Source organism: Anolis sagrei, chromosome 2 (assembly GCF_037176765.1).
Source record: "Anolis sagrei isolate rAnoSag1 chromosome 2, rAnoSag1.mat, whole genome shotgun sequence".
Classification (NCBI taxonomy): Eukaryota; Metazoa; Chordata; class Lepidosauria; order Squamata; family Dactyloidae; genus Anolis; species Anolis sagrei.
The window spans coordinates 222518427-222533865 of NC_090022.1; the positions used below are offsets into that span (position 1 = coordinate 222518427).

The 15439-nt window shown below is 40.2% G+C and overlaps 1 protein-coding gene across 2 annotated transcripts in view; it reads right to left on the reverse strand.

The window, feature by feature from the left end:
* The window catches only part of TRPM3 (transient receptor potential cation channel subfamily M member 3), a 429447-nt gene that overhangs the window by 61202 nt on the left and 352806 nt on the right, over window positions 1-15439 (reverse strand). For both annotated transcript variants that reach the window (XM_060762212.2, XM_067464427.1), the window contains exons 10-11: window positions 4567-4667; window positions 2369-2503 (exon numbers count right to left, since the gene is read on the reverse strand). In XM_060762212.2, coding sequence (XP_060618195.2) covers window positions 2369-2503; window positions 4567-4667 — 236 coding nt within the window. The remainder of the gene's footprint in view (window positions 1-2368; window positions 2504-4566; window positions 4668-15439) is intronic.

The window sequence follows — 15439 nt, forward strand, 5'->3', positions numbered from 1 at the left end:
GGGAAAGAGACAGGAAAAGGAAAATAGCAGCTGAACTGGTTTCAGCCTGGCTGGACCATGTAGATTCCACCACATCAGTGCTGTTACTGCTGGGTGGCCATTTTCTAAGATCAGATTGGAGTACAGTATTGCTGCTCTGGACTGGATACAGAGTAAGTAGCCTGTATAGCCTAAAGTGGAGTCAAACTGCATTAATTTTACAATGTAGATGCATCTTCTGTCTACTTCCCTCGATGCATCTATGAAAACTTATGTCACCAACTCCATTGTCTCACTTTAGTCTCTAAGGTGCTACAAGATTCCTTTGCACATTACCTCAAGCAAGTTCTTCAAAACCAAGCACAGGATATGTTAAACACCTCAAATCTTAGTGCATGGCTCCTTAGCACCCCATTTTCCAACAAGCAAACCATTGATACCATGACAACTGCTTATTTCAGCTGTCTTTTACAACAAGATCAGTTTTTCCCCTTATTACATGCCACCATTTTTTCTAATATGACACCACTGTTATTCTTAAGTAAATCAATTTGAATACTGTCACACAGTCTAGTTTTAGAGGTCATGGTCTAAAGCAACATTAGCCAAAGGGAAGAGACATTGAGGGTGCATCTACACTGTTTTGCACCACTTTAACATCCATGGCTCAATGCTATACAATCATAGGATCTGTAGTTTGGTGAGGCACCAGCACTACAACTTCTATGATTTCATAGCATTGATCTGTGATAATCAGAATCAGAAAGTCATGGTTCAGTTTACCAGGTGCCCAAAGTATCTTCATAATTGTGAAGCAATATAGATCAGTGGTTCGCAACCTGTGGGTCCCTAAGTATTTTGGCCTACAACTCCCAGAAATCTCAGCGAGTTTGCCAGCTGTTAAGTTTTCTGGGAGTTGAAGGCCAAAACATCTGGGGACCCACAGATTGAGAACCACACGTATAGATGTTCCTTCCTTCATAATGTTTAATTAGTATATGTTACAGATGAATCACAAAGTGGCAAGTTACTGCAAACGTTAATAATAGGATACAAGTTTTCATGTGTAAAATGTCTACATAATTTATTTCTCTCTCTTTCTAGAGACCTCCAGCAATGATGGTTTTATAACTGAATAAAGCACACAGACTCTCAACCATCCCAAGCATCGAAACTAGAAGTAGAAATACAGTCATCAAAGTTTCAGATATTTAATTATTTTTCTTCCATTATTCTACTTGGCTTCATAGTGGGTTCTTGCCCCCTAGATCAACTGAAGTTGCCCCACTCTGCTACACAGACAATGCCCTTACTTACATGATTCTTTTTTTTAAGGGTGTACGTATTTGTGTATGCACATTGTCAGAGTTTTATGTTATGTAGATCATTTCTTAAGTGAAAAATGGATAAGTGGTTGCAGGAATCATGTCCAGTCATTGTATGACCAGCACCTGTGAGAGCTTAGCTACTACAAATTGAGAGAAGAAACAGAGTAGAGTGGAGACGAGACGAGAGTGGAGAGGGGAAAGAGAAGAGCATGAGCAGAGAATGCTGATGATGGTGATGAGAGCAAGGAAAAGGAATAGATTCCTGTAAAAGCTCAAGGAAGGTTTGCTGGAGTATTGGGATGGACTGAAACTGTTATTTGTTACTGTGGCATAAACATTTACTTTATTTGAAGAAAGTTTGTCTTCTGTGGATTGCATTATTTTCTCAACGGGGCGCAGCTTCCAAGAAGGTGGTTTGAATGTTTGAATACAACTCCAGCTATAAAGCAGCAACACCATAGCTGCGACATACATGCATATGAATAGGTTGGTGAAAATACTACCTCTATATTACTCTGCGCATGTTGCACTGTTCCCTTCCTTACCAGTGGCAAACATTTATGCCATTTTCAAAAAACCATAATTGCAACTTGAAAGGGACTTCTTCCACTAAAACAAGGCACCATTCAACATGAGTATTTACTTTTATCCTACAAAACGACAGAAGTACTAGGAAGTATTGTCATACTGTTAACTTTCAAACAGACTACTTTAAGAGCAGAAAATTAATGGTGACATTTTAATAACAGAAATTACAAAGGGCAGTGTTACAATTTGCACTGGGAGCAAATAATTAACAGTAGTCTAACTATAAAACTATGCAGCTGATAGGTCCTGGAACTTTTTTAATGCTGAAAATTGCATTTTCATAACTCTTATAGGATGCAGACAAAGATTAACTAGGTGATTCATAGTGAGCTTTTCCTAAATAATGCTTTAAGGCAATCATAACACTAACTTATTTTAGTAAAAGTTTTGTTGGGTGAATTTCTGTGCACCATTCTAATGGCTGAAGGAAGGTGAAACAAACAAACATAAAATTTATTTTAGCTTGGCCCTACCGTATTGTACAATTCCTCTAGTCTGGAGATGGTGAGAAAACGATGCATGCTTACTCCATTCTCTATGAGTAATTTCACAAAATCCACTCTGTCCAATACCAAGGCATCCAACATTGCTTGTTCAAGGGATCCCACCTGACAAGAAAAAAAGGTAGTTAGATTGTAATCATGGCTCCATATGATTTCCTCCATAACTGCAGGAAAACTGAGCTTTAGTACCTTTACCTAATGGCATAACGGAGGGAGATGCCATTTAAAAAGTAATAATACTAATAATAATAATAGAAATAAAACTTTATTTCTAGACTGCCATCTCTCCCCGATGGGACTTAGGGTGGTTTACACACACACACAAAGGCAAGCATTCAATCACTCAGGTGAACACAATCGTATAAAAATAATACATAAGAAAGCACAGTAATGATGAAGAATTAAGCATTATGATGAAAAATAAACCAATCCAATAAGACATAGTTAACTAAACCATAAGTGGACATTACAACAAATATCCTAAAAGGCAATTTGAAATACAATTATATTAAAAATGGCTGGTGCCAGTGTTCATTTTAAAATGTATCATGGTAATAATACAAGTGGGACTAGCCAGCATCCCAAGTAGTTAAAGTGCCTTAGTCCCCCTACCCTCCATACGCTAAAGTGCATAGGTGCATTTTTAGAAGTTTCTTAAAGGAGAGGAGGGTGGGGGTGTTTTTTCTTCTTTAGGGAGGGAGTTCAAGAGATGGGGAGCAATCACAGAGAAGGCTCCTCTCTCCTTCCCACCAGCCGAGCTTGTGACGGAGGTGGGGCCAAGACAAGGGCCTCCTCCATTGACCATAGTGCACTGGATGGTCTCTACAGGGAGATGCAATTCGACAAATAGCCTGGATCCAAACCATTTAGGGCTTTACAGGTAAGGAAAAGCACTTTGTATTTAGCCTGGAAGAGGACCAGCAACCAGTGGAACTATTGCGGCATGGGAGTCATCCTCTCACTATACGGTGCTCCAGTTAGCAATCTGGCCACTGTTTTCTGCACTAATTGAAGTTTCTGAACTATCCTCAAAGGCAGCCCCATGTAGAGAGCCAGTGGCAGCGAGAGGAGCTGACGTAACAGGCTGTTGTATGCTCTCTATACGCCACTCCAGTGAGCAATCTGGCTCCCACCCACTGTACCACTTGGAGCTTCCGAACACTCTTCAAAGGCAGCCCCATGTGGAGTGCATTGAAGTAGCCTACTCAAGATGTAACAAGAGTGTGGACTATTATGGCCAAGTCTGCACTGATTATTTTATGCTGTTCAAAGCTAGTTTCCAACTGTGGCAGCCAGACAACAAACTCCCACAAAAGGGCACAATAGAAAAATCTTAATGTGCATCCAGTGCTTTGTGGTTTGTGTAATCGCCACCTGAGCCTCAAACTGGTTCCAGGATTTCCTATGTAATCATCTGCACAGTGAAACCACTTTCTTCAATATCGGATTGAAACTGCATTAAATGGTCAGTGTAGATGGGGTCTCCAGTGAAGACTGCCACAAAGAATTCATAGAGTTTCAATGATCTCTTCCTATCTCTGTAATTCCACAACACATCACTCTGGCTTGTTTCCTGCTTCCAACCACTATGCAGTTCTCACTAATTTTAAGCATTACAAAATGTATTTGGAGTTATTTCAAACTTCAGTTCCTTATCTCATGCATCCTCTTTTACAAGCCACCATTGACCTTCCTAAAGGGTCATCTCACCTGATACATTATCTACAATATTTTTTCAGTCTCTTCATCTTTTACCTTATCCTGGAATTTCTACCATGGTTTTACATCTAGCCAAATTGTGAGTATTTTTCCTTTCCCAGAAATGGGGATGGAAACTGTTTTGGCTTCTGAGTAACTGACCCTGATCTGTTAACAGTGTAAAGTGTGCACTGTTGAAATACAGTTTGCTACACAAAAGCTTCTGTCATAACAATTTCTCTAGTTTCTCCACAAAACTTTGTTTTCTACAAAGGAAAGCAGATTCCTGACCTGTTATGATGAACTTTCTTGAGGCCACTAGATGGCAATATTTCCTTTAAGAACACTGACATTAAAACTTGTTTACCTCACTTGACTCAGTATGTGGAAAACCCTCTTTCATGATTATGAAATACCTTCCTTTCCACAATATATTGAACATTATGCTTGAAGTGGTGTGGATACAGTACCGGCCATTGTTGCCCATAAATAAAAATCTGGCTGCGTGCGATGTCTACTCTGTTCCAGGCTAATGCCAGACTCAGTTGATCCGGAGCAGAAGCATTCGCTCCTGTGCAGAGAGATAGGAAGTAATAAAAACATTTTATTAAGTAATAGGCAGTGAAATACATACTCAGGAGAAATGGTGGAGGGAAGGTAAATACATAATGCTTATAAAAAAATCACAATATTTGTGGCTTTAAAAACATAACTAAATGAAATGTGAATAAATCTGGACTCTTAATATCTAAATGTTTCTTTTGGAAGTCTCATTTTGGAATGAGAAGTATTATTAGACACAAGTTAAACCATTGTGCCAGCAGGACTGCAGCCCAAAAGGCCAGTGGTTTGAATCCGGGGAGCTGGGTGAGCTCCCATCTGTCAGCTCCAGCTTCTCATGCGGGGACATGAGAGAAGCCTCCCACTGGATGGTAAAACATCCAGGTGTCCTCTGGCCAATTTTCTAACACCAGAAGTGACTTGTAGTATCTCAAGTTGCTCTGACACCCCCCCCCCCCCCACAAACGCACACACCCAGAATAGTGCCTAATATATATACCTTTCAAGCATTTTCTTTAGATAATACATATTTATGTTATTTTCACATTTTACTTTGTACTTTACTCATCATGGAAATATTTCTTTGCCTGGAGCATTACCCAGGAAATTTAAAGAAGCATGATGCTCAAAGGTAGCAGTGGCAGTTCACTTTATATATTAGTTTTGAAAGTCTGAATTGCATAGGCTCACACCAAAATGTGAACCATGTTCCTCTTATTCCCTAACTCTGTGAGTTTAAACTAGACTGAGAATCAGGACTTTTAGAGTGCCTCACTCCTCTGTTTATTCCTTCTCAAGATAACAAGTGTATGGCAGATGGGTGAAAGCTGAAATAAATAGTGTCTTCCTTTCTAAAAATGAAAAACCATGTTTCCACTCTCTTTTCTTTCACCATCAGAAATTCTTAAACACATGTGTGCACGTATGCATGTGAACCATTCTACTTTTATATCTAAATATCATACTAATTACCTTCACTAAATTCCAAACTAAATGTTTGGATCGCAGAAATTGGCCACATCATCAAATGTAGACATTGGAACCTCCCCCTTTTACTTGCCTAACATAATGAAAAACCTACTATAAGCTGCACATGTGCAGACATGCCCAAACAGCTTCATTATGATACTTCTTTTGGTTTATGACTCCCAGCATCTCTGGCTGCTAGGGAGTTCTAGGGGCTAATAGTCTAACTGGCTAAAAAAGTCACATTTCCAAACTCTGTACAAGCCCTGGGCTTGAGGATCCAGAAGGAGAAGCCGATGGGAAACATGGAAAGATTATTTCAGGCCAACAAGGGATCAAAAAGTGAAATCAAATGAAAGATGACAAGAGTGTTGATGTGGATAGAGTATCAGTCATTGCACTATAAAGAGACGATGTCAAATGTCCAGTATTTCTAAAATAATTACATTTCTTCAATGGGCTGTATAAAAGAGTTGAACTTCCAAGACACAAAATATGTGTTTTTAGATAACTATAGTAAAAAACAACAACAAATAAACAGAACTTGAGAGAAATAAGCAAGGAAATAAAGGAATAGCCTACTTTGCCTGCTACAGCGGAATAATAATGAAATGGTAAAAGTACAGCCTCAATCTGTTAAGTCTTCAAGAATCAAATTGAGCATTGTTATAAAGGAAGAAAAAGCACTGAAAAAAATATTGCGAGAAAAAAAAGCTAATTTATTTATTTATTTATTTATTTACTTTATTTGTATACTGCACTCTCTCAGCCCGTAGGCGACTCAGTGCGGTTTACAACCAGGAGCTAAATTACAAAGGTTACTTGGATTACTTTTTAGACTATAGCTCTCAAAATCAAAATGCAATTCTTTCAGGTTCTTTTAAATTGTAACAAAGAATCCTTTATTAATCCATTTTTTATATAAGAAATATTGTTTCAGAAGTGATCCATGACTCAAGACCTAGAAGCTAGGCAAACATTTAGGGGGAGATAAACAACAGGGGTGTTATTGTGGAGTCTGTTACAGACCCTCATGCCACACTGAAGATCCGGATGATGCCTCCAAGAACAGATGATCAAATATTCAGAAAGGAGATATATAGTAATGAGAGATTTTAACTATTTTGATATTCAGCCAAGAATATATGGTACAGCAAATTACTCCCTTGCCTTGCAGACAATTTCATTGTCCAGAAGATAGAAAAAGCAACAAGGGGATCAGCTATTTTACAATTCATCCTAATCAACAGTTTATTTCCGTGTCAGGAGCAACTTGAGAAACTGCAAGTTGCTTCTGGTGTGAGAGAATTGGCTGTCTGCGAGGATGTTGTCCAGAGGATGCCTGGATGTTTTGATGTTTTACCATCCTTGTGGGAGGCTTCTCTCATGTCCACCCAAGGGGAGCTGGAGCTGACAGAGAGTGCTCATCCATGCTGTCCCTGGATTCGAACCTCCAACCTGTTGGTTTTCAGTCCTGCTGGCACAACCAACAGTGACATCCTGGTAAATGAGATGAAAGTGCTGGGTTCTTTAGGTGGCAGTGACCATGCTCTTCTATAGCTTATTATATAGAAAAGGGAAGCTAAGCACAGTCAGACATGTATTCTACATTTTAAGAAAATTTATTTCACTCAACTTAGAGAAACACTGGTTGTGATCCCATAGCCATGAATACTAAAAGTGAAGGGAGTTCATGATGGATTGGAGTTTCTTAAAATGAGATAAGAAATATTGTTCCAGAAGCAGAGGTGGCCCTAGGTAATTTTCAACGGTAACCAAAAAGTATTTTGGTGCCCCTCCCCAACCAATCATTGATATATATTTTCTGTTCATCGTGGGAGTTCTGTGTGCCATATTTGGTTCAATTCCATCATTGGTGGAGTTCAGAATGCTCTTTGATTGTAGGTGAACTATACATCCCAGTAACTACACTTGCCGCACTTGCTCCCTTGCCTGACCCGCTTTGGGTCCGGAGGCGTGCCTGAAGAACGCGGCGTGTGCACCAAAAGTCACCTCTTCTCCTGACTTTCTCCTCAGCCATTGGGAAAAAGAGAGAAAGAGACAGAGGTGGAGATGCCCACCTTTCCTGAAGGTAGGCGCAATAACAAAGGAGGGAGCGGAGGTGGGAGATACCTCCAGCCGGAGGGGTTCTCTCTCTCTCTTGGTCCCAATGGCTGAAGAGAAAGTCAGGAGAAGAGGCAACTTTTGGTGCGCATGCTGGGCTCTTCAGACATGCCTCTGGACCCGAAGCGGGCCAGGAGTGGTGGCTCCGCCCCTTGGCCCACCCGCGGATTGGGGACAGGAGAGGAGGTGGGTGGAGCGCCGGGGGATTGGGGAGGGGGGCTGGTCGTGGGGAAGGGATTGAATGCGGAGAACGATTGAGTGCCGGCTCTGCTCGTGCACCCGGTGGCCGGGTGGAGCAGGAACGAGAGGGGCTAGGCGAGGCTCAAGGGCCCGGCCCCTTTGGGAAGAGGATCGCCCGGCACCAAGGCAAGAAAGCCGAGGCTCCCCCGGACTGCTAGGGCTGTTGTGAGCTGAGGGGGCGCTCCTCAAGTGACGGTCGAGGGGCATTTACAGAGGCGCCTCTGCGCCCCTGGCAAAAAAAAGTGTTCTGCGACTGCTTACTTCGCGTAATGGACGAGCCGTCCAGAAGTCAAAGTCAAGAAGTATTTTTCCATTATATGTCAAGGATGTTTACACCTGTGAAGGCACAGAAGGCACGACTGCATGGAGTGCCGTTACCTTCCCGCTGAAGCGATATCTATTGATCTACTCATACTTCCATGTTTTTGAACTGCAAGGTTGGCAGAAGCTGGCCTTAACAGCAGGAGCTCATCCTGCTCCCTGGATTTGAAGTGCCACCTTTTCAGTCAATAAATTCAGCAGCTCAGCAGTTTAACCCGCTGTGCCACCATGGGTCCCTAAGCAGAGAGATAGTGACTTAATATTTGTACTGAAGAAGGTTTTCATGCCCAGAATCACTGGGTTGTTGTAGATTTTTCAGGCTATATGGCCATGTTCTAGAAGCATTCTCTCTTGGCGTTTCACCTGCATCTATGGCAGGCATCCTCAGAGGTTGTGAAGTCTGTTGGAAATTAGGAAAATTGGGTTTATATATCTGTGGAAAGTCCAGGGTGGGAGAAAGAACTCTTGTCTGTTGGAGGTAGGTGTGTATGTTGCAATTAGCCCCCTTGATTAGCATTTGATGGCCAGGCAGTTTTTAGGTGTGGCTTGTTGCTGCCTGGGGAAATCCTTTGTTAAGAGGTGATTAGCTGTTCCTGATTGTTTCTTGTCTGGAGTTCCCCTGTGTTTGAGAAAATATTTAAATATTTTTAAATATTTGCTCAACCACTTCATGGCTGAGTGGGGATGTGAACGTAGCTTTTCTGATTCCTAGTCCAGCGCTTATAGAAACCTGATTGGTTCCTAGAACAGCTGAAATCTAAATATTTCTTTCGCTGTCCTGGTCTCTGTGTGTCAGAGAGAATATCTGAAGCAATCACATTAATAACCTGAAGGGGAATGCCAAGAAATTAATACAGAACATCATTGAAATTAAAAGAAAGAAATGTCCATCAACTGACATTTGAATGCGCAATTTATGTTGCAAAACTAAATTCCTCTACCTATTTTTATCTAAAATTGGTTGTCCAAACAAACAAATAAACAAACCAGCAAAGCAAGCTACTAAAGACTTGCTATAGAAATGTAGCATGTGGCAGCAGAGCACGTATGTCTTCTTCAATGTATTGCATATGCTACTCTATGATATCTAGTTTAAAGCAGGATTTTTACAGATATCATTTCTACTTCATTTTGCCTCTTCTTATTTAAATGAATCAATCAGCTATGAATTCGGGTGGACAGGAGGCCTTTTGGTATCCTCGTCTATGTTCCCTTTAGATTTCAAGATTAAGGCAGAAGAGCTGCTCTGAGAACTATCACATGGTTTCTGTGTTGTTGCTAGGATACTCGGTTCATTTGTCTATCTGAGTTAGAAAGCTGCCTTTCCTATCCTGTAACTCCTGGATGGATTTACATCACACTACTTTTACATCACAGAAAAGCAAATTTTGCTGCATTTTTTTCAAATGGGTACATTTGAGCTCAGTTGCTGGCTTAACCCACACCTACAGTCAAAGAGCATTCTGAACCCCACCAATGATGGAATTGAACCAAATATGGCACACAGAACTTCCACAATGAACAGAAAATATATATCAGTGATTGGTTGGGGTAGGGGGGAATACTATTTGCTTACCATTGAAAATTACCTAGGGCCGCCTCTGTGTATATGTTTAGGTTGGAGAAAAGAAGGCTGAGAGGGGACATGATAGCCATGCTTAAATATTTAAAAGGATTTCTGCTACTCTGGAGACTTGGGCATGAAGCAGTAGATTAAAATTGCAAAAGAAGATTCCACCTCAACCATAAGAGCTCTTTGGTAGTGGAACATGCTGCATCAGAGCATGGTGGAGTCCCCTTCTCTGGACGTTTTTAAGCAGATGCTGGATTGCCATCTGTCAGGGGTGCTTTGATAGTGTGTTCCTGCATGGCAGGGGGTTGGACTGAATGGCCTTTGGGGTCTTTTCCAACTCTGATTCTATGATAGGTTCAATTTAGTGATTCTATGATAGGTTCAATTTAGTTTTATCTAGGATATAAGATGGAAAATATAATCTGCCTACCCCCTTACTAGTGACCAGCATCTATGTAGAGTGAGAAGATATATAAGTGCAGCACAGAGTATCTACTTCAATATTCTATTAGGCTAGCTTAAAAACAAACAGTGAAAGAAACTAATATTGAAAATGCCTATCAAACAGCTTCCACACCTGCTAGTATCCATCTGCCAGATAATTTCTTTGCCAGTTTCTCTAGATTTAATCCTTCCACCTGTTTCCCCCCTGTGCAATGTAATGGTATGTGGGTGGGAGAAGGCCTGATGTCTTTCCTGCTTCAGGCAAGTTTAACAGAACTTGCATTCACAAAGTGTCCACCTCTTAGTGAAACATAATACATTATGCTATATTCCCACATTTTCATTTCAAACCGAATGTAACAACCATTTCATGGTTGACACTCACTGCCCTATGCACTGGAGGACAGGAGCAACATTGTTCAGCAGCTGCTGGACGAATGCTTGCTGAGCATGAGTCACGCCACATTTACAAGCTAGAAGGAACTCTGAGGCATCCGGCTCAGGTAAGCTTAGCAATATGCTTCATTGAATGCAACGATGGCTTAGGAAGCAGCAATGGAAGTGGATATATATCGCCCGCCATGCTTCATTCAAGAGATTAAGTGCATAGACACACTACAAGGGATTTTAGCAGCTCTTCAAGTCCTATTTGGACTGAAAAATAAATAGGTCACCTGGAATGGCAGCCTCTTTGTGAATCAGCTGGCTTTAACATCCACTACCCACTGAACCTAAAATCTTGGTATGTACGAGTCTACATATTGTGGGTCCCCAGATGTTTTGACCTTCAACTCCCAGAAATCCTAACAGCTGGTAAACTGGCTGGGATTTCTGGGAGTTATAGGCCAAAACACCTGGGGACCCACAGGTTGAGAACCACAGGTATACATCCTCCCATCATCTGGCCACAGTAAAGACCTGGGATGGTGTCCTACTATTCTCATTTACTGATGGAGAAATGAGACAAGGAAAGCAATTGAGATAATTGAGAAGCAGCTGATTTTGATCTGGTTGTGGGGAACAGAAATGATAATATGCTATCAAATAAAGTGTACCTGCCTTTTCCTTCTCCAAGTTACTCAGATCTTTATGCTTTGAACTTTTCTCCCACAACATCTCCATGTTTAAGCAAAAGCTGCAGGGGTTCCTCATGAGGCTTTGAGAGCTGTAGGCTGTGAAAGGCTTTGACTGGAATGCAAGGGCAAGTGAGTAGCCCTCTGTGTCCTCTCCAAAAAAAAGACTGACATATGTGTAATTTACTAACAGGATGCAAGCTCCATATTATGTTGTGAAGACCAAAAGGTCTCACATTATGCACTAATAGCACAATCCCATACAAACCTCTTAAACAGTAAACACTATAAATTTCAGTGGATATACAACATCGAGGTAAGGGTCATGCTAATAGGACTGTAGGGAATTCCAAGAGATTTTTCCTTTGAGACCAATAATTCTTGGTAGTTATGAGCTAAGATACTAAAAATCAAAGCAATAAAAACCTCAGGGATAAAGATACTATCAGTTGGTTAATAAACCAGTCAGTGACTTTATTTATGCCCACCTTTCCTTTCCAAGACCCAGACACAAAGTCTCCTATGTATAAAAGAAATACAAGTAAATCTTAAAACTTTTAATAATTAAAAATATTTGAAAATTAAAATAGTATTAATAACTGTAGAGTAGCAACCATTGAAAACATTAAAACCATAGAATCAAAGTACTGCACACAATTTTTTTTAGAAAGGTCTGTAACAATCAGTTTTCTAACACTTACAGGACTTGGGCTATCCTCAAGAGCTGATCAGGATAGGGTGACTTAAAAGTCTGTCATTCATAGAGGCACCATAAGTTGAAGTCAACTTACAGGCTTCGACTTATAGTGACTTATGGCAACTTAAACTGGAAGATTAAAAAATAGAGATAGCGGGTAACTGGCCTAACTTTTCTTGGAAGGAATTCCCACAGTCTGAGAGTAGCCACAGACATCTTATTTTGGTCACATATCAAGTGTGCCTATGAAGTAGTGGGATAAAGAGAAGCATCTCTCTTTGAAGATCACAGCTCTTGGGAAGACTTGGCTAGGAAGCTACAGGATGCAAACAGATCTTATAGCACACTTGAGAATAACAGAAAATGAAATTGGTACCATATTTTTTCATAGACTAACTCTACTTTGGATTGCATCTGAGGAAACTGACTTAGGTCCCATATACACTACCTATTTAGGTCAGTGTGATGTCAGCTCAGCCCTCAAGTAGCTATATAATGCATGGGGTTGATCCAGCTTAAACCGAGGAGGCCGGGTTATGTTAATACAGGGGAAAATCTAACTCCTGAAGCAGGAGTTGGGTTCTCTTTTTGGGGAGATGGGCGGGATGTAAATAAAGCTATTATTATTATAAAACTATTATTATTCTCTTCCAAGTTAGGACCTATCCTAAGCAGAACTGGTGGCTGCAGCTGTCCTGAAATATACTCCATGCTCCATGGGCTCAGATGACCCAGGAACGTGGGATGTCTGTCCCCTCTGCCCACTCCCCTTGTATCACTGCTGATAACAGTACCGAGAAGGATGCCTATGTGATGCTTGCCCCCCCCCCCCTTCCTTCTTCCACATTACTTGACTCATGAAGAAAGTTGGGAGGAAGGAAAGGAAGATTCGCCCTCCCTCCTCCTTCCAGCCACGTTAGTGGGTCACTTGATATGGAAGAAGGAAGACAGGCCACTTACGATCACATAGGTGAAATGTCTTGTTGATGTAGCTAGTAGTAACATGGGGAGAGATGTGTGTGGGAGGTGGGCACCTGCCCAGCAGTGTTGGATTGGGTTCAGTGCAGCTGGGCAAAGGGAACTCCCTGCAACTGCCAAGACAGCTTGGGTAGTCTCTGTTGGTCACAAAGCAGTCTGGAACTGGCATCTCAGATACCATTTCCAGACTGCTTTGTTTGTCTATGGATATGAAAGTTTAAGCCTTGTCTTACACACCTGTGTTTTTGAATTCTATCCCCATGGGTAACGATAGTTCATCAATATACTGGACTAGACTGGATCCTTTTCTCCCCCTGGGAGAGACATATTAGAAAGTCTCTGTTTGGGATCAGAATTTGTTTTGGAAGGGGAATTTTGGGTGGAAAATGAATGATAGATAAGCGGTTAATTCATCCCCATTCATGCTTTGAAGCTGATTTTGGCTTATATAAAACACATGTCAGCACAACCAAGAGGGAAGTCCATTTAATATGTAGCTTGAGCTGAAGACATCAAATGAAGCCTTTAATTTTCCTGACACATGGATCATGTCTAACAAAATATTATTTACACCTGCAATAACATTTTTTCTACCTCTGCTTTCAAAGATAGGAGAATGGAGGTTGCAGTATAGCATAGCTACTAACTAGATTTTATTTATTTATTTACCCTATTTATATCCTGCCTTTCTCAACCCAGAAGGGGACTCAGGGTGGCTTTACATATAGGCAACTATTCAATGCCTTGAAACAACATACAATTAAAATAAACACATTAGTTAAACATTTAAATTAATGCACATTAACATTGCATTCACTATTAAAAATTAGATTACTTGCCACACTGCTTTGCGAGAGCCTGTGTTTGATATAGTAGTGTTGTGCTTGAAAACAGAAAACTATTAAGTTATTGTACTCACTCCCTATTGTTCAAACAGTGGGTACTTTTGAAAAAAAAACCTTTCATTTAAAAAGCCTTTAATATGCAGGTTGAGAAAATATTCTATGGTCAGCATATAGAAAGAAAAGGAGAAATATTCAGGTTCAGGAAATAAAGGGAAACTTTGGTGGGTCAGAAATGACTAGGTGTCTTGCATTGTCTATTCCACTTCTCATAGGTTAAACTGACAATAAAAAATGACAACGTACCTAAAATAGCAAGTTCTATGTCATCTTGTCTTAATGTTGAAAAGAGAAACCTTAGATCTTTCATTATCATGATGGCACATGATTGACATGATTATGAGTCAGGTTCTGCAAAGCAGCTACCCCCATTGTCCAGGGAATGTTTAATGGAGGATTGGCTGCTCTAGATATCCAAAATGTGAGTCAGACCCATCTTCTAAGTATAACACTGAAACCATTCCCCTGGATAAAGATCATATGGTTCTCGAATGGAAAGACATGTTAGGTTGTTGCCGTAAAAGCAGAAAAACACCTGTTGCAGTTTAAAGATTGCCACTTTCACAGAATATACCCCACTTCATTAGTACTCATACTCACAAATTTTGTAATCTGCTTGTTTGTTTTGCTCTGTTAGAAATGTAATATAATTTCACTGGTTGTTCTGACACGACAAATAAATAAATAAATATTAGTAGTAGTAAGTATGTAAGCATACTTATTAGAAAGCAGACATATTAGAAAGTCGCTGTTTGGGATCAGAATATGGAAATAGGAGGTATCTCAATTATTATTGCTATAGATATGTTTCTTGTAAATTCATAACGCGCAAATGAACAATTTTGGCTTTAGAAAGTTAAAGAGGAATGTCTGAAGTCTTGAGAAAGACATTAACATTATTGTCAGCATGCTTCAATTTAAGGAGGTCAGCAACACTGAGATGAAGATAACAATTCTGCATCCAGAGAATAGATATCTTGAGACTTTTTCAGTTAATAAAACATATTCTTGTTGTGAATTATTATCTACTACAAGGGAGTTAAGGCATCTGATTTATTGGGACAAATAGTAATAAAAGAACATTGTGAACCAAGGGAGCATAGAATACTGGATATGTTGTCCTTGTTCGCTACAACTCAAAAATACTTCATACGTTTAGATAAATATACAAGGAAAGATATTGAATGATGTTATGGGAAGTACATAGGGATACAAAATCTGAATCTGTCTTTTATATATATCTGAACTGAATTAATTAGTTGATAATCTACTAAAACTGGATCAAAAGGTAAAGAATAAAACCTTTTTCTAACAATGTAATGAAGAAATGTTTGTCCTGCTTGTCTAGTGCTGATGGATTTGTACATTTTCCATTTGTACACCCCAAGGATGTGAACAGAATCCTTGCAGAGCTGAGAACTACCACATGTCTTCTAGATCCTTGCCCCTCTTGGCTGATCAAAC